General features: G+C 32.2%; 2 protein-coding genes and 1 long non-coding RNA gene across 4 annotated transcripts in view; 2 read left to right on the forward strand and 1 right to left on the reverse strand.

The window, feature by feature from the left end:
- Positions 1-5,214, forward strand: part of LOC129309193 (dicer-like protein 4) — a 43,963-nt gene extending 38,749 nt beyond the window's left edge. Inside the window, exons 23-25 of one of the 2 annotated variants that reach the window (XM_054950615.1) lie at positions 3,066-3,390; positions 3,676-3,790; positions 4,785-5,214. In XM_054950615.1, coding sequence (XP_054806590.1) covers positions 3,066-3,390; positions 3,676-3,790; positions 4,785-4,935 — 591 coding nt within the window. In that variant the 3' untranslated portion in view covers positions 4,936-5,214. Of the gene's footprint in view, positions 1-3,065; positions 3,391-3,663; positions 3,791-4,784 lie in introns of both variants that reach the window. The other variant, XM_054950614.1, reaches the window with a different exon arrangement.
- Positions 5,215-9,451: 4,237 nt separating this feature from the next.
- On the reverse strand, positions 9,452-12,212 carry LOC129308463 (nod factor hydrolase protein 1-like). The gene is given in 3 exon segments (XM_054949574.1): positions 9,452-9,702; positions 11,087-11,317; positions 11,320-12,212. Coding segments are annotated over 3 exon segments (1,128 nt in total). The 5' UTR covers positions 12,191-12,212; the 3' UTR covers positions 9,452-9,676.
- LOC129308464 (uncharacterized) lies at positions 11,806-17,844 on the forward strand. Its single transcript, XR_008592620.1, has 2 exons — positions 11,806-12,264; positions 14,489-17,844. It is a non-coding gene; the product is annotated as an uncharacterized LOC129308464 (long non-coding RNA).
- The last annotated feature ends 4,098 nt before the right edge of the window (positions 17,845-21,942 follow it).

Raw genomic sequence — 21,942 nt, forward strand, 5'->3', positions numbered from 1 at the left:
ACTACCAATCTGGATAGCATTACAATCCCAACATGCATTGAAGAAGCACTACAGTCCCCAGATTGGAAAAACGCTGTTATGGAAGAAATGAATGCTCTCAAGCTAAATGGTACATGGGAAGAGGTTGAGATACTGCAAGGAAAAAAGCTGTAGGTTGCGAATGGGTATTCACAGTGAAGTACAAAGCAGATGGTACTGTTGAAAAGTTCAAGGCTCGTCTTGTGGCAAAAGGTTTTTCCCAAATCTATGGAACTGATTATACAGAGACATTTGCACCAGTTGCTAAGCTCAACACAGTAAGAATTCTTATGTCCCTGGGTGCAAACCTTGATTGGCCATTGTATCAGTTAGATGTAAAGAATGCATTCCTAAATGGAGACTTAAAGGAAGAAGTGTACATGACGCCACCACCTGGATTCCCTGCCCAGAGAAGGAACCTAGTCTGTAAATTAAGAAAATCCTTATATGGATTAAAACAGTCACCTCGTGCATGGTTCGAAAGGTTCACACAAGTTCTAAGAAAGGAAGGTTTCACTCAAGGGCAGAGTGATCATACATTGTTCTTCAAGCACAGGGAAGGAAAGAAAACTATTCTGAGCGTATATGTGGATGACATCATCCTCACAGGGGATGACCATGAAGAGATGGAAAAGATTAAAAAGGCATTGGCCAAATCCTTCCAAGTCAAAGACTTAGGGGAAATGAAATATTTTTTGGGAATGGAAGTAGCGCGATCTAAAAAAGGGATTTATATATCCCAGAGAAAATACATCCTCGATCTGCTAAAAGAGACAGGAATGTTAGGGTGCAAACCTAGTACGACACCCATTGAAGTAACATCAAAAAAGAAGAAGATAAAAAAAGATGATAGAGAAGAAGAAGAAGAAGATGAAGAGGAAGAAGAAAATGAAGGGAAAGATGTTGACAAAGGAAGATACCAAAGACTAGTTGGGAAACTTGTCTATCTTTCCCATACTAGACCAGATATTGCATTTGCAGTAAGTGTAGCAAGCCAACATTCTCATACTCCTAAAGAGAAACATCTAAAGGCAGTCTACAAGATTGTACGATACTTGAAAGGCACACCTGGAAAGGGAATATTATATCAAAAGACAGAGAAGAAAAATGTAGAGATATTTACAGATGCAGACTGGGCAGGCGCCCATAATGATAGAAGATCAACATCAGGATATTGCACATATGTGTGGGGAAATCTAGTGACATGGAGGAGTAAGAAGCAAAATGTTGTTGCAAGGAGTAGTGCGGAAGCTGAATTCCGAGCAGTAGCTCATGGTATATGTGAAGAGATATGGGTAAAACGGGTATTAGAAGAGCTAAGGATTGAGTTAGAACTTCCAATGAAGCTGTACATTGATAGCAAAGCTGCTATAGACATCTCACATAACCCAGTTCATCATGACAGAACCAAGCATGTTGAGGTTGATAGACACTTTATCAAAGAAAAGATTGAGGGAGGCCTTGTGTCACTCATACATGTGCCGTCACGGAATCAAACCGCAGATATCTTTACCAAAGGCTTGAACAAGGAGATGTTTGAAAAGTTTGTGGGCAAGTTGGAAATGATTGACATATATAGTCCAACTTAAGGGGGAGTGTGGAAATCCCATTAATTGTGTAAATAGTAAATAGGCTTGATTTGTTTTTATTATTATCCCTTCTCCTTCGGTTCTGACCATTAGAATTAATGGTGATTATTCCTTCCCTAGTCATAGGCTAGAAATCAGAGATTAGATTAGCCTAGCACTGTGTATATATTGTAAATCGCATGTTCATGTTCGGAAATATACAATTGAAGCATTTCAGTCGACTCTCTCTCACACAGACAAATGTGATCCTCTAGCTCTCTTTATGCGATTCTAGCCATGGCTAGTGGATTGTTGTTTTGATACTGCTGGTGTGAAAAAGGATGAAGATATGTAGGAAAGAAGAATTATAGAAATATAGATACGTAAACTCTTTATGATGGCATTAACATATCAATCCTCATCAACCAAACAACCCCTCGTCCTTTTTATAGCAATAGGTCAACAGCTGCTACCTAACCAACCAGCAACAACAAACTTTTATCCTATAAGTTGAATGCAAATTAGACCTTCACATTCTCCCATGGTTTGGACTGTTGATGCAAAACCCATGGTGCAAATTAAATACAGCTTCATAGAACATTTGTTTACATTTGTAATCTTTCTTTATTTCTTAAATTATAGTTTTTTTTATCGAGATCTTTTGGTTAATGTTATATCAAAAGAGTTGGTTGTAGATAGATCACAATGGCATCATGCAATCCCTGTAGCTAACCTTATTTAATGGAATAAGGCTTTGTTGTTGTTGTTCAATCTTTTTACATGTTAAATTTCTTATTGTGAGGTAATTATTGTTAGTTGATTGAAAATTCTGAGGAACACCCAACATCCAAAATTATTTGGTGTAGCGTTTTCACCCCTAAAGTAATTAAAACATAATATTCTTCACCTTGATGATAAATGCTTGCAAACATTTATTAGATTATCAAACTATCTTCTCTCACATCATATTAACAATCAATGTCTATTATTTAATGTATGGGTAAAAAATGCTACGTTTTAATTACTTTAGGAACAAAAATGCTACACCAAATAGTTTAGGGTGTTAGGTGCTCTTTAGAGAATACTTTAGAGGCAAAAAATGTTCCTTCACCCAATAATTAATATGAATATAAATTTATTAATTGTTTTTAATTATGACTGGTTCAACCACATTTTAACCAAAGCTTGACAATTGTGAACCAGTAACTTGATTAGTCCAATTTTCATGAAATTGATATTTCATATTCTTGCAGTCTTTTTTGATTCCTTAAAATCTCTGTCGATGAGTTTTTGCCTACCATTCATCTGGTCTGGCACAGCTTGGCATCTGTTCGTATGGAGCAACTTTGTTCTTGTATGCATTGCATTTTTCAGTTAAGCTTAGACTAATTATCTATGAGATGCATTTTGGCATCCTCGCTTTTGAATCAGAGCTGTATTTTGCTTGTATTTTATGGTTTCATGGGTGTGCGTGTGCAGTCTAAGGGCTGGAAACCGAAGTCAAAATCTTTGGAGGAAGTTCTTAAGTCAACTTTTAAAGCAGAAGGCAAACTTCTTGGTTATGATGAAACACCCATTGATATAACTGAAGCTGGCATCGAGCCTGTAATGGTTGAGGGAGACCAATGCAGCAGTTTTGATCCAGAAATTTTTCGCATCTGTGATGATGAGGTAGTTGACGGATACCCCCCACATTCAACATCTGTTAGGCAGCAGGTTCCATCTTCTTCCGTCACAGGGAAACTTGGGGAGGAAATTGAAGATCACGAACGGGACTGTGACTCACAGAGGGCACGTATGTTAGGTAAATAATATAATAAATAGAAGTTAGTTAGGATTGGGAAGTTATGACTGTTAAGCCTTGATTAGTTTACAAATAAGGGGGGGTTAGGACTTAAAATGTTATGTTATTGCTTTCCCATAATTTCAGAGTATTATTTTGTTTCCATATTCATCTGTTTTATCCCCCCCCCCTCCAAATCTTTCTACCTACATAAAGGTACTAGTATAACTTAGGTAGCTTCAAGATGCTAACTGCTAAATGTCGGAGCTAGTATCTCACTCACTATTAATTCAGATACTGTTTCAGAATGTGTGGTCAAAGGAACATCAAGATCGCGGTTATATGAATTCTGTGCTGCCAATTGCTGGAAACCTCCTTCATTTGAATGCTGCAAAGTGGAGGGACCAGACCATCTGAAGTTGTGAGTCCATAATCTTCATATGTTGTGATCTTTGTTGTTTCTAAAATTGTCATGTTTTGGCAACTAGTGAAATTTGTATATCCGGGCATTTCTTTTGTTTGATAATAATTTGAGGCCTGCATTTTTTTTTATTTGGTAAATATTTGATATAAATAATGAAAATGTAAATATTACGTTCGGGGAATATATGACCTATAGTATGAATAATTTAAATAGAATTTAAATGATGAAAATTTAAACATTAAATGAAGGTCCCATTTGGGTCCCTTGGGACAGGGTTGGGCTTAGAAAAACTAAGCCTACATGTACAAAAGGGATTTTTCAGCCCATCTCTAATATTTTCCAATATTTCATCTAAGTTGCAATACTGCCATGTAATCCATATAGCCAACCCTATCTAATAGGATAAGAATTATTATTGTTAAGTCCTGAAAAATAGTGACTTAGCCCCTAGAGGTAGTATTTTTTAGGAAAAGAATTAACCGTCCAGTCATTCTAGTCAGTGTATTTTTATGTGTTCTCCTTTTCTGCCTGAGGTGTCCATCTTTCTACCGTAATTAAATCATATCACCAAAAATTAGTTACTTTGGAATTTTTCAGTTATTTGGGTTCTTCTCTGATCATAATGCTTGTTTTCCTTTTTGATCTGGAAGTTTCGAAATTGGCTAGAGTATTTTCTTCCATATTATGCTTGATTTGAAAATTTGGATCTGAACTTAGAGAAAAAATCGAATGAATTTAATGTTCAAAATATTAAAAAAAAGGGGTGCAAAATATGAAGGAGGGGATAGAAACCTAAAAATCCATACCCATATTCCCCTTTCACTTGTATGTGGCTGCACCACTGGTTGGAAATATTGAGATGAAAAGAATGTTTAGTCAACAAGGATAAGACTTTATTACTGTCATGTAATTCTCATTCTTCATAAAAGTTTATATCCTTTTGTCTTTTTTCACTCGTCTATATTTGATTTTGGTTTGTCTTTCCTCTTAGATTTACTTGCAAGGTGACCTTGGAGATAGAAGATGCTTCAAATATGATTTTGGAGTGTGTTGGAACTCCTCAATCAAGGAAGAAAGAAGCAGCAGAGGCTGCAGCTGAGGGCGCATTTTGGTACCTGGAAAAGGAAGGTCACTTACTTTGATGGTAAGTGAAAAAAACAGCTTAACAAGGGTTTAAACAGTCTTCTCATTTGAAACTATCTGTCATTAGGAATTTCTAAAATGACCTCGGTGTTAATGATTATGTTCTAACAGCTATAGATAGCGATAACGGTTTGGCATGCCACTATTTCCTGGCATTTGGAATGTGTAGTATGAATCCCTAATTATTGGTTCCCTTGATATGTATTTAACATGTCTGTTGGGATCTGAAATTTTTTTGTTATGGATATCTTTTGGGGACAATATAATCATTAAAATTAGATTTTAATGCCTCAAAACATTAATTAAAACAAAAAAAGTGCAGAACCTTATGCTTCTTACAGGGAAAGCATTGGATCACAATCTACATATTTTTAGTAGCATGTTATTTCAATCGCATCTATATCTTAGGGTGTGTTTTAGACAATGTCAATCATCTTAAGATCCCATGCATTTAAAAGGAATCATTACATCAGACATTAAGATAAAAATAACAAAATACCGAACACCTCTTCTTAAATTGTGTTATTCCATCCTGTGTACATCTTGCAAAAATTTCCATCTTTGGTGGAAGAAGCAAACAAAGAATAAATGCATTGTAGAACTCAAAAAGGAATAGCTCTAGGAGATGAATTTTGGCCATATCAGATGAAACCAAGTTCAAATTATGGCGTCCACTTGTGTGTAAAACTAAAAATGCTCTAGGATTTATGTCCAACACTCTTTGTTGCATCTATTGATTTTTACATTTTATGTTAGATCCATTATCATGTTATCCTTATATCATTGATACCAAGTTCATATTTTTCTATACATTAATGAATTCATTAACATGACATTTTCTTTATGTATTGTCAACTTTTAAGCCAAGATAAAGGAAGAGAGTTGTATTAAGTCTTGAATAATCAATTTAAAATTGTTAAATCTCACTTGGATATAAGTAGGTCTTTGATCGGAATTAAAACCATTAATATTTTCAACATCATCTATGGGTGATTCTTCTATTTTTTTTTTTTTTAATCAGTTGAACTTGTTATTACATCCCTTTATTATGAATAGTAACGAATTTATCAAGGGCATCAGTTAGTCGTTACATCAAATTTTAAACTTTTCTTTGTTTTCTTTAACGTTAGATTCAAATTTTCTAGTTGACATTTTTGACACTCCAAATACTGTAAAAAAAATAATAATAAAACAATTTATATTTAGATAAAAAGAAAAAGAGAAATAAACGCCCCTTGGAGGGATTGATGCCTTAGAAGTTAGACATATGATTGGTGTCTTTTGATTTAAGCCAAAAAAAAAAAAGCCAATGGGCAAGTAGAAAAGGATTTGGCAACTGGCGATAAGGAGCAAAGGAGTGACAAAGTGATATTCCTTTTGTTTAAAAATGTAAGGTATTTTTAATAGAATTTTATCTTTTAATAAAGTAGTTACTTATTTTTAAATTACCCTTATTTTTTATATTTATTTTTATTACACACCGTACAATAAAAATAAAGTTATTATCAACAAAAATATTTTTAAAAAAAATAATGATTACATCTCAAAAGATTAAAAATATCTTATATTTTTGGACATCTAACTTTTTAAAAAATATCTTACATTTTTAATGAAGGGATTAAGCTTAAGCACTAGAACAATATTTATTTTTCTAAAAAGAAAATAACCATAGTGGTGGCAATTGAACTTTTTTAAGTAAATCAATTATAAATTAATAGATAAATAGATATAAAAAAAAATGGAAAGTGATAGGAAAAGAAAAGGGAAAATAGCACTACTACAAGGCTGAGAGAAAAAGAGGAAAGCGATTCAAAGAGATCTTTTAAGGAACACATGCACAATATTCTTTGCACCTGTTATTTCCATTTCCCAATATTCATTTTCCCATTAATTTGTTACAAAAGCTTTTAATTATCAGTAGTTATATATTTTACATAATAAAATGGCACAAATTTAGGATTATTATTTCAATTTTTATCTCTTCATCAATACCTTGGACTAGTTTATTTTATACATTCCACTGTAATCAGATTTGGAATATTAAAACCTTGCTTATGTTCTTGTGTCATTTGTTTCCCTGTAAATGTCCAATATTCTTGTGATTGTTTCATATATAAATTGTTGATTGGAGATCTATTATGTATTGTATTGCATTCTTGTGTGACATTTTGGTGCACTGACATTGGTCATCTATATCATTGCTATCTCTGTTGGATTCAATGTTCTTGATTTGTGATTTCACTATTGGAGTTTGGCTAAAGTAGTGCATTAATAATATTTGTCATCTATTGACTCTCATGGTCAGGGAGTCAGAAATTTTAATTTCAGGGGTAGATATTGCAAAGTAAAAACGTTAGGCTTAGAAATTTCAATAACTTGGCTATAATAAAATTAAGTAATTTTTTAAGAAAACCTTTCCATCTGTAATCTTTTAACTTTTAAATAAGTAATTTTGTAGTAGATATCAAATATATAATATTTAAGGTATTTTGAGATTTTTGTTGCAATGCTTATCAAAATTTCTTAGTAATTTCCATAATTTTTTTAATCTAATGTAAAATAAAAGTAAAATCAAATGACATTAATATTTTACGAGTACATGTGGCATTACTTCATTGAAAATAAATAGATTGTGTCACAACTATATTTTTAAGAACTGAAATAATTGTATTATATATACATAAAAGACTGTATATAAAATTAAAATGAAAACATTGGTTAATGTCTCCAAACCACTGTAATGTGCTAAATTAATTCTTTCATGTCTAAATTTCATTATTTTCAACTAAATTGGCAATTTGAAATGCAACAATTTCTTGCAATTCATTGTTGTGCTTACAAGAAGAACACACAACATCAGCAATCTTACTCAAGTTTTGAAAGAATGAACATACATTAACTACTTATTTACTTGCAGCAACAAAAGCTATTTATAATTGATAAGTTAAAAAATGTACATAATATTTTAAAGGGATCAAAAATATATAACACTTACTTTTTATTTAAAAAAAATTAGGGGGGGGGGGCATGTGTCTCCACCATTGCTTATGGTTGTACTAGTTTCTCTAATGAAATTGGCAATTGATTAATATTGTTATCAATGAACAATTTTTTGTGTCAATTCAGAGAAACATTTGTCATTTGTTTTTTCCACAAATACATCAAAGAATAATGGATTTTTTAAAAAACGGTAAGAGTAAAACAATAAACATTAAACATCCAGCTTTGTATACATCATGCTTTTGTCTCTTGCTTCAAAAATAATATTTTGTATTCTCATGTGTATATAACTTAGAGTATGTGTAAAATTTTAAAGGAAGAATTTCAATATAAGACCACAGTAGAACATTTATTTCAAATTTAGACCAAAAGATTCTGAAAGCATGCTACAAGGCCAATGGATTAAATTGAAATTGTTTTAAAGTATAATGATCAAAATGCCCTTCAGCTGTTAATAATACACTTTGCATATTCATAATCTAGTGAATTAATGAAACAACAAGTTATTAGTCTAACAATTTATTTTTATAATGTAAGAAAATTAACAAGTTAGCATTACTGAATAACAAGTTAAGTTGACAAGTTTCTTTAATAAATTAACAAGTAAGTATTACTAAAATAACAAGTTACGATTTTTACAGGTCGCTTTTATATTGTAACAAAATAATTTTCAAATATACAAAATGCATTGTTAACAAGTTTTTTTTTTAATTGAATGAATAAGAAAACATGAGTAAAATTTTAAGTTAAATTATTATTTTAAGAAGTACTCTTCTTGTTGTACTAAGTCAATAAAATTGAGTATTCAAAATATATTATTAACACTTTACCCAAAAAAAATATTATTAATAAGTTCTTTTATCAAATTAACAAATATTAGTAAAATAATAAGTTAAGATATGGTTTTAACAAGTCAATTTGATGTTGTCTTATATTTTTTTAATAATAGAAGGATATTTTAATCATTTTTTTAAATATAATTTCAATTTAATCCCTTGACCATACAATATAATTTCATAATCATTTAATCCTGATTTAAAGTAAATGTTCTACTATGGTCCTATAATGAAATTCATGTAATTTTAAATTGTTTGTTAATCTTATCACGAGTCATACTCATGTGTATAACTTAGATTCACTCCTTCTCTAACATTTTTCTGATAAACTCAAAAGTAAATATCAAAACTTTACATGGTTTGCTAATCTTATCACCTAAGCCAAAGTCAAATCACTATATGTTAATCTCTTGAATAATATATAGCAAATATTTTTATAGGCAGTATATTATTAGCTCATTTGACAAATAGAATATGCAAGTTTTATTATATTCTAGAAAAAATTTAAGCAACCGAGCAACTTTTAATATGCATCAAACAATGAAGTAAAGCTTGAATACAAGCAACAACAAGCCTTATTCTATTAAATGGGATTGGCTATATAGATTGTACAATGTCATTGCGATATATCATATATCAAACTTTTATGAATGTTGTTAATTAAGAGATGAAGCAAAGCTTGAATATGGAACAAAATTTATTATTGAACAATGAATATGGAGCAAAGCTTGAAAAGAAATGTAAAAATTAAATTTAGGGGAAAAAAGGGGGAGAGAACGAATTAGGCTCACATATTACATTTTACATTTACCAAATTTTCATTCATTTTTTTTTTCAATTCTCAAAATGATTAAAATTAAAGCACCATCGATTAATGTTGAGTCAGCCATTGATCCACTCTCATTTATCTCATGATCCATGCCTTCGAAGCTGCATATATATATATTGAAAATCAATATTTTGAAATCAGATAAATTATTGAATAAAGTAGGTTTTAAATTTAAAAATAAGTTATAAGTATTATTGGTACTAAAAGTTAGATATAAAATATATAAAGTTAAGCACCAAAATTGTTTCCTCATTGAAGTAATTAAGTTTGTTTTTGCTTTAATTCCTTAGGATTTCGAGACATAACATCTTTCTGAGTAATCATTGTTTTAATATAAGCATGTTTTTTATGAGTTTATCAAACAGAATTATGACAATATGTGTGTGTGTGTGTCAATTCTTATTCTCATCTCTGTATTACTTTATTGTTATCACCTCACAAGAATGTATATGTGATCATTATCTTTTTAGTCGATTTTATTTTCATATTCTATCAACTCATTTCATTCTAATTCAACAACTAAGGGACCCAAAAAAAGTAATGAAATAGTGTATTAAGTAAAAGTACATGTGACACTTTATATATTACATTAAATCTAGACTAAGTTAAGTTGCGTTATTTGTAAGCAATACTACTTTTTTAAAAAAACAAAAGTAATACTTCTTGTTACAGATTGTATATCATATATCATTAGGTTCATAATATATAGTAATGATAATTATTTCAAGATTCTAAAACAAGTTAGTTAAAACCTTATTTTTTTTAAAAATGTTGTAAATATTTCTAGTTATACCTTTATTAAATGTAATATATAAGTGCCTTAATAACAAAAATTAAAAATCCAACAAACATTTAAAAAAATGAAGTAATGGTATTATTAAAAAATTATAAAAATACTCAATGCTTTGCCTATTAGACCAAACAAAACTTTTAAAAACTATTTTATATTATAGTAAAAAGGGAGTATATATTATATATTGATATTGATTGATTCTTTCTTTCCCTAGAGAATGAAGGAGAAAATATAAAATAATTCATACCTAAGAATCTAAATCTCATTGGACCCTTCTCTCTATTTTTATTTTAAAAACTTACCTAATACTTGATATTATTAAGCTGAATTTCAACTGTATTAAATCCCAAATGAAAGCAAGCTCCTTTATAGTAATCAAATCTTATTCAAGCATTTTGAGTTACTTTCTTTTAACAGTCTAACCAATTAGTTAAACCCAGTTTTCATTCTAAAATTTATAATATTAAAAACCACATCAATCTAACTGGTTAAATCAGTAAATCATTGAATAAATATTTTGATTAGTTTAATAAAATATTTTATTTATAACCAATCTAACTACAATCCAATTATGGTTTCAACATGTAACCTCACTAAAATTTTATTAAAGTTAGGCACGTAAAAAATTTAAAATCTAACAAAGGCACAAAAAAAATATATATATATATATATATATAAGTGTAAATATTCACCTTGTCTGGAGATTTTTCCGTTGCCATCAAAACCAGCAGCCCAAAAGAAATATCCACGAAGCCCAAAAACTTGAGCAAATCCAATCTTCGTTGTTACGGTCAGTGAATCATCAAAACTAATCCAGGAGGTTCCAGAATAAGAATACACTGACACTGTGTCCACGTCATGCACCACCGTGGCACCTGTTCTTTTGTTAAACTCTTCCACCTGGAAGTACGCCATTGCACCTCTCCTGGGCCCACACCAACAGTCGGAGCCCCGATTCCATGCACATTCGGGTTTCGTAGCTTCCACGTTCTCCCATAAAGAGGTATGCCCATTGCAATCTTATGTGGGTAAAGCCCGGCTCTAATCCACGATCGAAGCCCATGTACGGAGCTCACATTGCTGTTCGGGTCAAACAATGAAGCTAAAGGTCCGGTTTGGTTATTCCAGGACCCGTGATAATCGTAGGACATTACGTTGATCCAGTCCAGATTGTTGTTGATGCAAGCCACCGGGTATGTGCGGCTGGTGACGGATAGGAAGAAGTCGACGGTGAAGTACACGGCGGCAGTGAGAAGCAGCGGCGGTCGGCCTCTGCTTTTGGCGTCATGGAGAATTGCGTTGCGCCAGTCTTGGAGGAGTATGCCAAAGTTTTCCATTTCTGTGGAATTTCGCGGGAATTCCCAGTCTAGATCAAGCCCATCGAAGCCGAAATTTCTCGCTACCTCAATGGTGGAATCTATGAAGGTTTTTCTCGAAGTATGGTTGGAGGCGATCTGAGCAAACACGGCAGGATTACTGGTTGCTCCGCCGATGGAGATGAGAGTTTTTAGGGGAGGGGTTTTGGTTCTGATGCTACTCGTGAATCTCGAGAGGCTTTCGGCCGTTAAATTAAATACTCGTAATTTGTATGTGATGCTGTTTGGCGCGAGGAAAGCGTAGTAGATGTGAGTGTACAATGATGAGTTTATGGCTGAAGCAGGGAAGATCGATTGCTCAAACCAGTAAGCGCCTCTCACCACTGAATGTGAATTGGATAATGCCGTCGTGCATCTGGAGGTCACTGCCAGCAGAATTGCGTTGAGAAGGAAAGTCACAACGTTTAGTTTAGTCGCCATGATTTGGCTGCGGAGTTTTGAGTTGATGGGCAAAGCTCGCTACTTGAAGGCTCTATATAAAGACTAATAAAGAGGTAAGAATTCTCCAGAATAGTAGCATGACATGACATGAATTTTCTATTTGGTTTGACGAGTTCATCCATGAATATAATTCACTAAAATATACGAATTAAGTTATTAGTTATAGCTGTCATCCTGCAGAAATCGATTGTTTTCCCTTGAAAGATTCTTTTGTGTCTCTGTCTTGCATGAATTGTGGTTATACGAGGTTAAGGAAGTGACATGAACTGGGCAAGGCCGTCCATGGTGACCCTTTAGGATTAGTTTGATCCATTTGAACTAATATTCCTGAGAATTTTTAATTAAGCTTGCCGTTTGAAATTTTAAATTCTGAACTGAATGAACTGTTAAACATGGCTGGATGTTCTGGAAGTCCAAGGGGCCAAGTAATGGATGTATATATTTTACTTGAAACTGCACAGTTTGACGTGAGCATGTTAATTAAATTTTGTCCAGAAATAGGGATTAATTTATGGAGCCTTAAGAATCAAGATTATAAAACGACCAAAACTGGCCTTTTCAAGGTGTTGTGAGTTAGTACTTGATTAATTTATGGAGAATTCTATTCTGTTGTGACAAGGCTTGTTTCGGTGCAAAGTAAATCCTATTGGAAGTAATTTGTGTTTGACTTGTATGATTGCACATATTTTTTATTTTGGACTAAATGCAACGCATTTACTTCACTTGGACTTTGATTTCTTATATTAAATTTCAGGTTAGCCTTTACTCATTCAAGGGGTGATAAAGCAAAAGTTATAAAATACGGTTCCAAGAAAAAAACCAATCCAACTTGTTATGAATATGAAAAAACTTTCACTGTCTTGCTTTGATGTGGCTAGACTGGTAGAGGATCCCAAGGGGTAGTTTGATTGACTAGGTTAGTCAATTTAGCTTATTTCTGAAAGTTAGCTGTCGTCCATTAATGGCCATATTACAAAATTATATTGTTAGAATGCTAGTTTGGGTTAAAATAATCCCTAATGTTAAATGAACTAGTACCAAGAACTTGATCAACTATTTATTTGGCTTGCAAGCATGCGAGTTTGGCGCAATTCTCTAATTTGTGAAAATATTTTATTTTATAGGAAATAAATATCTTGATCTTTATTTAGTTGAAGACATAATCAACCCATAGTCCTATACAACATTAATATCATCATCAATAGGATGTCGCTTTGTGCCACTCGTCCCATTCGTACAAACAAACTGATTTCTCCTCTCTGGAAAATCCGTGATGTTCTGTTTTGGATTTCGCGGTTAGGAATAGCAGGGTCTTCAGTCTACTCATTGTCATTCCTTCAATACTACAGGCAAAATTCTAAGATATTGGCCGAGGTTGCGTTATAGTTCTTATAGAAGATCTTGATCAGCTTCTTGTTTCATGTCATTCAGTGTCAATTATAATTTGGTCAAACAGCAATGGGTTAACTCGTTACTTAGATACCAATGATCTCGTAGTCTAGTGGTATGTAAGTTTTCCTGTAAATAGGAGATCGGAAGTTTAGTTCCGTTTGCAATCTCAAGCCATTAGTGGCCCTCTAATTCAATATATATATATATATATATATAGTTACTTAGATTATGTAAATTAGAATTGGGAATGCAAGTCAGCCTGTCTACTAGTAAAACAGTTTGCTTTTCACTAGCCCGTCCGTTGTTGGCTGGTGAGCCAGCCCACAAAACTTGAAAGGATTCCTTCCTCCCCCCTCCCCCAACCCAAAATTCATTTTCATGTATCTTATTTAAAAGAATTAAAGTGCTAATTTATTCTTGAACTTATTTTTTAGAAGCATTAGATATCCGGTGCAATATCGCCTTTCTTGTGCTAAAAAATGGAGCAATATCACCGCTTTGATAAATATATATTAGTTGACCAAAAAAATTACAGAAAACAATTTAGAAAATCACATAAAAGAATCAAAAAATTTACAAAAAAGGATCTTATAAAAAACTAATAATATATTGATCAAGTCCCCTTAAATTACAAATAAATTCTAATAGACTAATGTTATCTTTTAACCTATGGGGGCGGGTCTCATGCACGCATAAACCTAGAGATTCTTGAGTTTCTATATTTTAGGGTATATTGATTCAAGTAAGGCCCCTCAGCGTTTGTCTTGGACAAACTCAAGCTACTTCATGATTCTCAACCTTTTGATAATTCAACCCATGAATCTTTAAATGTAGTGATATGAGCTCACACTCATGAAATATGATCGGATTCTTTCTTATATGCAGGTTTCTCAAAGAAGCAAGTGTATGGTATACTTAAATCTTAATATGACAGAAGTAAAAGATTATTGAAACAAGTTTTCAGAAGAGAGAGTTTTAAAAGAGAGACATAATTAAAAACACTCTAATCTTATTCTTAAATGAGCTTTGTGTTATAATACAAATGAAACTCTTTTTTATAGATGAAGGGAGGAAAGTAAAGACAACACACTAACTATTACAAGATGAGATATCATCACATGTATACACTCTTTTTCAAAAGAAAAGTTGGACATGACTAAAAGTAAAAGCAATTTTACTACAACTGACTTGACTAAAGCAGACAATTTTGTCAAAAAGTAAAAGTTACTTTTGATAAAAATGACTCCAAAGTAAAACTAACATTAACAAAAGTAGGCATGAGTAAGAAAAGCGGATTATTGACTTGATTAAAGATAAGGTTTCAATTATTTTAGACTTTTGTGAATGCTTTCTTGATGAAATGACAGATTTAGGTAGCTTTTCTCTCTTTATAAAAAGTTAGGTTGAGAGGCTTTTTGCTTGTTCTTCATCAAAACCTTCATCTATATATTGAGATACTACAGGGCCAAGGGTGCCTTTTGTCTCTAGAAATAATTGTTAGGTTTGAAACTCTATTTAATAGGGTCTTGGTTATTTAGAGGAAACAAGTTGAGAGTGGATCCCGTACTTTTAAAAGACTGTGCTCCATGAAAAATGAGAAGTTTTTCATTAAATTACCCTTCAAGAAGTGAGTATATTAATCTCACAAAAGCATCCCATCTCCGGATGAATCTAGAAGATCTTATGCCGGCAAGACAAGAATATGCAGCTTTATTGAAGAAGGGATTGATTGAACTCACCAAGTCAGGCTGGACATGTCAAGTATTCTATGTTTAAAAAAGATCATAAAAGCAATGAGGAAAAAAGAGACTAGTAATTGACTATAAGTTTCTCAATGCTTTTTTACAAGATGACAAATTTTCTCTTCTAAAAATTTAAACTCAATTACTTAATGTGAAGCAAGCCAAGATTTTCTCAAAGTTTGATTTTAAGGAAGGATTTTGGCAATTGGGTATAGATCTTGTGGATTATTATAAGATGACCTTCTGTATTCCAAATGCTTAATGCGAATGGATAGTTATGTCTCTTGGGCTTAAAACTACCTATTATTATTTCAAAAGGTCATGATTTGTATCTGTGGGCCCATTATCAACAACACCCTGGTGTATATTAATGACATTTTATTATTCGTAGAAACAAAGCAAGAGCATAAAGATCTACTAGCTCAATTCTACAAGATAATCCAATAATATTGAATTATGCTTTTAGCTTGTAAAGGGTCATATTCAAGATAGATAGTACTAGCCTTGCCCACATATTGCCCAAGAATTATTAAATTTTTCTGATGAAAACTTATCCAAATCTCAGATTCAATAGTTCTTAGATATGGTAAATTACATTAGGGATTTTATTCCTTAAGTGTTCTATCACACTAGCCAACTGTTTAAACTATTGTGAAAAAATCCACCATCTTAAGGATCTAACTAGACAAAAGTTGTCCAATATCCATAGCAAATTTGTCAGCATCCTTCATCATTAAGGATTCCTGACAAATGACAAAGAGTTTTGCAAACTGATACAGGCAATGACTATTGGGGAGCAGTACTCATTGAGAAAGAAAATGGTAAAAGACATTATTGTGGTCATACTAGCGATGAATTCAAGCCTTTCGAAAAGTATTATCACAGTCTATAAAAAAGTCTTAATTGTGAAACATGGCATAAAGAAATTCAATTTTTATCTTAGCCCCTATCGCTTTATAGTAGAAATGGACAACACATCATTCTCAAAAATTCTTGATCAAAACAAAAAGATACTCCTTGAAGCTCAACTTCTTTGATGGAAAGATTGATACAATTTGACACATTAAAGAAAATCATAACACCATTGCATAATATCTCACTAGACTTCAAAAAGTTCAACTTATAACAATGTCACATAACCAACTTCTTTATATCCTTAACATCATGCCCAAATAATTAATTTTTCCTCCAAGATTCAATCCTAAAACTATCCTTGAAGTCCATTAATTAGCCAAGAAAAGTTTGTTATTTTAACTCCACCTTCTCCTCTAAAAAATCCAAATCCAACCCTAGCTTGAGTTTTTTTTTTTTAACATTCAAACTCCATACATGGCTATACCCTATATGAGAGGACCCATACCAAATAAAACCATGTGGTGGTATCTCTGGTTTCTCTTGACTCTCTATGCATGTGCCTTAGCTTTTTCACCATTGATCATTTATAATTATCTTCATGACTCTGTTAATGAAGGATCTAATATATGGAATTTTTTAGAGTGGTTTTCACCATTATCAGATGGCATAAGAAACTTTCTCAAGTGATTGAAAAATATGGTTTGTGGAAGGTACCATTGAATGAACACAAGGCTTATTCCTTCTTTGTTGTTCATCGTCCTTACTACCTAGACAACCATGGGGATCTTTATGTGGCCAACCAAGCATGTGCGTGGAAAACTTCAATTAACTGGTCGACACATGAAAAATTAGTTTTAACTAAGTTAAAATATTTTTATGTGAAATGAACAACTTTTCAAGTACAAATTTTAATGTCAGGGGTACATCTCTTAGTCTTATCCCACATCAATCTATCCTCCCTAATGAGCCGTCACCATTTGTACAATATCATATTCTAGAATAGCTTTCCAGTATTGTTGTTCAACAAGTTTACTCAACCTAGATGGAATCTTATTATGAAGCACAATTGTCGCAAAGTATAGGATCCAATCTCAACTTGTTTCCTCCAAACAAGCAGGACCTTTATGAAATAGAGTCTCAAACTACCAATTATTTTCAAAGATAAAAGGCACCCTTACCCCTATACCATCTTAAGGTATGGATGAAGATTTTGATTAAGAACAAATCAGCCCGACTTTTTAGAAAGAGAGAGAAAAGCTACCTAAATTTGTCCTTTGATCAAGAATGCATCCATAAAAGTCTGAGATGATTGAAACATTATCTTCAATCATGTAAAGAATTTGCTTTTGTTAATGATGCTTGCTTTTGTCAATGTAACCTTTGCTTTAGAGTCATTTTTGTCAAAAGTAGCTTTTACTTGTTGACAAAATTGTCCATTTTAGTCAAGTGAGCTTTAGTAAAGTTGCTTTTACTTTTAGTCATGTCCAACTTTACTTTTGAAAAAGAGTATATGCATGCATGATATGTCATCTTGTAATAATTAGTATGCTGTCTTCACTTTCCTTCCTTCATCTGCAAAAGGAAGTCTCATTTGTATTGTAAGACAGAGCTCGTTTAAGAATAAGATCAGAGTGTTTTCAATTATGTCTCTCTTCTAAAATTCTCTCTTTACTTTTGAAAGCTTGATTCAATAATCTCTTGCTATCATACCAAGATTCATGCATGTTTTGCACTTGCCTCTTTGAGAAATTTGTATATTAGAAAGAATCCAATTATGATCATGAGTGTGAGCCCATATCACTATATTTAAAGATTTATGAGTTGAAGTATTAAGGAGTCGAGAATCCTAAAGTGACTAGAGTTTATCCAAGAGAGAGAGATATTAAGGGGCTTTACCTGAATCAATATATCCTAAAATATGAAAACTCAAGGATCTTTGGGTCTAGGCGTGCATAAGACATCGTATGATTATTGGATCATCGATATTGAAAACACTAGTAAGTAATTAAAAAATATTATATTTGTTTTAATAAATTCTAGTTAAAATATTTTAATATTTAAATAATTTAAATATAATTATTTTTAAATATTCATCAAAAATTTAAAAATTATTTTTTAAATAGTAACAACTCAACTAGTTTTTTTGAAATTTACAATGTGTTGTTCACACTAAATGATTTGTAAATTAAAACATAATGAAAAATTATAAGTCTTGCTTCAAAATTAACAAGTCCTCTTGAAAAATTTATATATCTTAAAAGTTGACTCATAAATTGTACATGAAGATTTGTAGATAATAATATTTAAATTATCAAATATTAAAGTAATAATATTTTAATAAGATGTTATTTAAAAAAATTAATATTTTCAATTACTAATCCGTGTTATTCTTGTGACTAACTTTCTACTCAAACAAACTGTAGAAGGTATTTAGACAACGCTTTATAACCTTTGCCTGCTTCATAGAAGCTTCCGCAAAAAAAAAAAAAAAAGAGATCATATGCTAAAAAACTAAGTGTGAGATTGGTGGCCCATCTTTAGTAAGTCAGATAGGTTTCCAATGCTATTGATGCACTTCCTGCTGAATCAAATAGGCTAGTTTCTCGATACATATAATAAAGAGATACGAGGAAATAGATCACTTTGGCGGATACCACGAAAGGAACAAACTCCTGAGTCTTACTCCTCTCCCATAGAATTTGCAAGATAAGGGAGGAGATAAATTGTCAAACAACATTAAGAATAGAGTAGGCTGGTAATATGAGTTAACCCGCGACCCGCAGGCTAGCCCGCAACGAGTTGTGGGTTATGCCAACCTGTATCTTATCCGGTTTATGTATGAGCCAACCCGCTAACCAGTAGCGGGTTCACGGGCTAACCCGTCAGTAAAAAAAATTACTATTTTTTAAAAAAATTTCTCTTAACTAGGATGTTGATCACCTCAACATTAATACCAAGAAATTTTAAAAAATTTGGTCATATAGTTGAAAAATCTCATCAACAGAGTGAGAGGAAGGAAGCAAATATGGAATATTGATCAAGCTATGAGTATGTTCTTTCACACTTAAACCGTATGCACTGTAGTTGGCTAAAAACAAAAGCGTAACAACAGTGAGTTATGATATAAAGAACACAGAAAACCTAAACAACAGTGAGTTCTCAAGCGAAACAACATAAACTCTTAGAAGTAAAACATTTTACAAAATTTCTTCTAATCAATGATAATGTTAGAAGCTTTATTAGAAGCTGCAATAACATTAATTTGAGTAGATTTCTCCAAGGCTTCATCTGTCACAAACAAATATAAAACATAATTAATATGAAAATATAATTAACATTTAGAAATATAGAAGATAAATGAGGGAATATAAATATTATACTACTAAGCCATGGAAAACCAAGAATCCAATTGCGAGTATAAATAAGAGCTTCAACATTGTCAGGAAGAAGGCTACTTCGATATTTTGTGAGAACTCTTGATCCAATGCTAAAAGCAAATTCACTAGCCACTGTAGTGATTGGAATGCTAAGAATATCACATGCCATCCTTGAAAGATGAGGAAATTGAGTTGAGTTAGTCCTCCAATATTCCAACATTTAATTTTTTCAAGCTAGGATTAAGTGTTGCTTCTTCCAAGTAATAGTCTAATTTGGACTTTTCTATGGATGCAATGTCTTGGTTCTTGCAAGTAAGATAATCCTGAAACATAAAACTAAATCATTAAGTATCACTAAAATTGTCAATTCAAATAATATTAAAAGAACACATTTAAATATAAAAATATTTAAAACTTACAGCAAAAGCATCCATGTAATTATCTTCCTCAGATCCCACCAAATCAAGAGTGGATTGATATGATGACGATAATGATGATCCCAACACATTAGAACTTGATATACCTTCCCCTCTAATACTACTGCTAGTGTCTGAAGATAATGGTGATCCCACATCTTTATAATCATTGAACAAATAATACAACTTTCTCTTAATATATTCAATTTTTTCATTACAATGTATGGGATCAAGTTTTGAGTAAGAATACTTCACTATATCAAACTTCATCCTTGGATCAAGAATAATCCCAAGAGCAAGAATGACATAGTAATGACTCAATATTTATCAAACTTGACAAGCATTGTAGAAGCCATATCTCCAATCATAGGATCAGCATTATCTAAATTTGCTTTCAACAATGACTCAATATTTGAAATTTGCATGAAATACATGTTAGAAGTCAGATATGATGATCCAGAAATCAACTTTGTTATTACTACAAATGGCTTCAAGAATTAGCACATCTCCTCTGCTCTAGACCACTCTTCACTTGTGAGGGAATATTTAAAACTGGTATCACATAAAGCTAAATTGACAAAAGCATGACGATATTTAAGTGCACTTTCAAGCATTGCATGTGTTGAATTTCATCTAGTTGGGACATCTAACCTCAAGCCCATGGAAATGTCATCCCCTCTATCGTGAACATATTTTTTAAAATTTATCATCCTTGCCTCTGATGCCTTTACATATTTAATGCTCTCCCTAATCTTATATGCTGCATCAGTTGCTACTTTCAAGCCTTCTTGAACTATAAGATTCAAGATGTGAGCACAACATCTCACATGAAAAGATTCCCTTGAACATATCAAGCCATTTTGTAAATTCAACATATCTTTTAATATAACTTGCATATTGTCATTGGCTGAAGCATTGTCCAAAGTGATGGAAAACACTTTCTTCTCAATCCCCCAATCTATCAAGCATTCATGCACTTTTTTTAGCTAATTCAGCCCCAAAGTGTGGAGGATTCATCTTTGTAAATGTAAGAATTTTGCTATTAAGTTTCCATTTCTCATCAACAAAATGTGCAGTTAAACAAAGATAACCTTCAGAGGTTATTACAATCCAACAATCAGAGGTCAAGCACACTCTACTAGGACTATTTGCTATAATTTTTTTCAAATCCTCTTTTTGACGGAGATAAAAATTTCAAACATCCACTACAACAGTTTTTCTTGTAATGAGCTTATAATCAGGATTCAAATATTTATGTAGTTCCCTAACCCGTTCATACTCAACCTAAGAATAGGGGAGATCATGTTGAATAATAGCCATAAAAATTATTTCTCGTACTTTGTTATGATCAATTTCTCCAGCTTTAAGCTTCCCAGATTGATCTAGCATACCAATTTCATGACATTTTAGAAGTGACAAACAAGCATTCACATGACGCCAAAAGGACAACGTACCATAATCCCTACCACCAATAACAAATGGTTTTCCACAACCGTTGCATGTAGCCTTCTCTTTTCCATCTACTACACCAATTCTAGTATAATACTTCCATACTTCAGATATGCAAGCTTTTGTTTTAGCTTTTTTATTTGAAGTATGTTGCACAAAAGAGTCAGATTCAGTAGGTGCTGGTTTGTCCACATTAGCTTGACTATTTGTAGCACTAGCAGAAGCTATCCTACAACATATAATTATTTCATCCAAAGTAAATAGAGAACTAAATCAACTAGCAAAACAACTCAGATTCATATGAAAAGCGTTAATTCTTACATGGCCAGACTAATAGTTGTATAGTTGTATGGTAATAACTAAATATAGAGTAACTAATAGTTGTATCAAATTATAGTATATGGGAACTACAGAATACAATTATAGTAATAATTAATGAAATGGATTTGCAGTGAAAGTTGGAATTTAGCAGTCAGTTTCCCGCATAATCAAATGGATTA

Source organism: Prosopis cineraria, unplaced genomic scaffold (assembly GCF_029017545.1).
Source record: "Prosopis cineraria cultivar Desert tree isolate PC_DT_omini unplaced genomic scaffold, ASM2901754v1 PC4, whole genome shotgun sequence".
NCBI lineage: Eukaryota > Viridiplantae > Streptophyta > Magnoliopsida > Fabales > Fabaceae > Prosopis > Prosopis cineraria.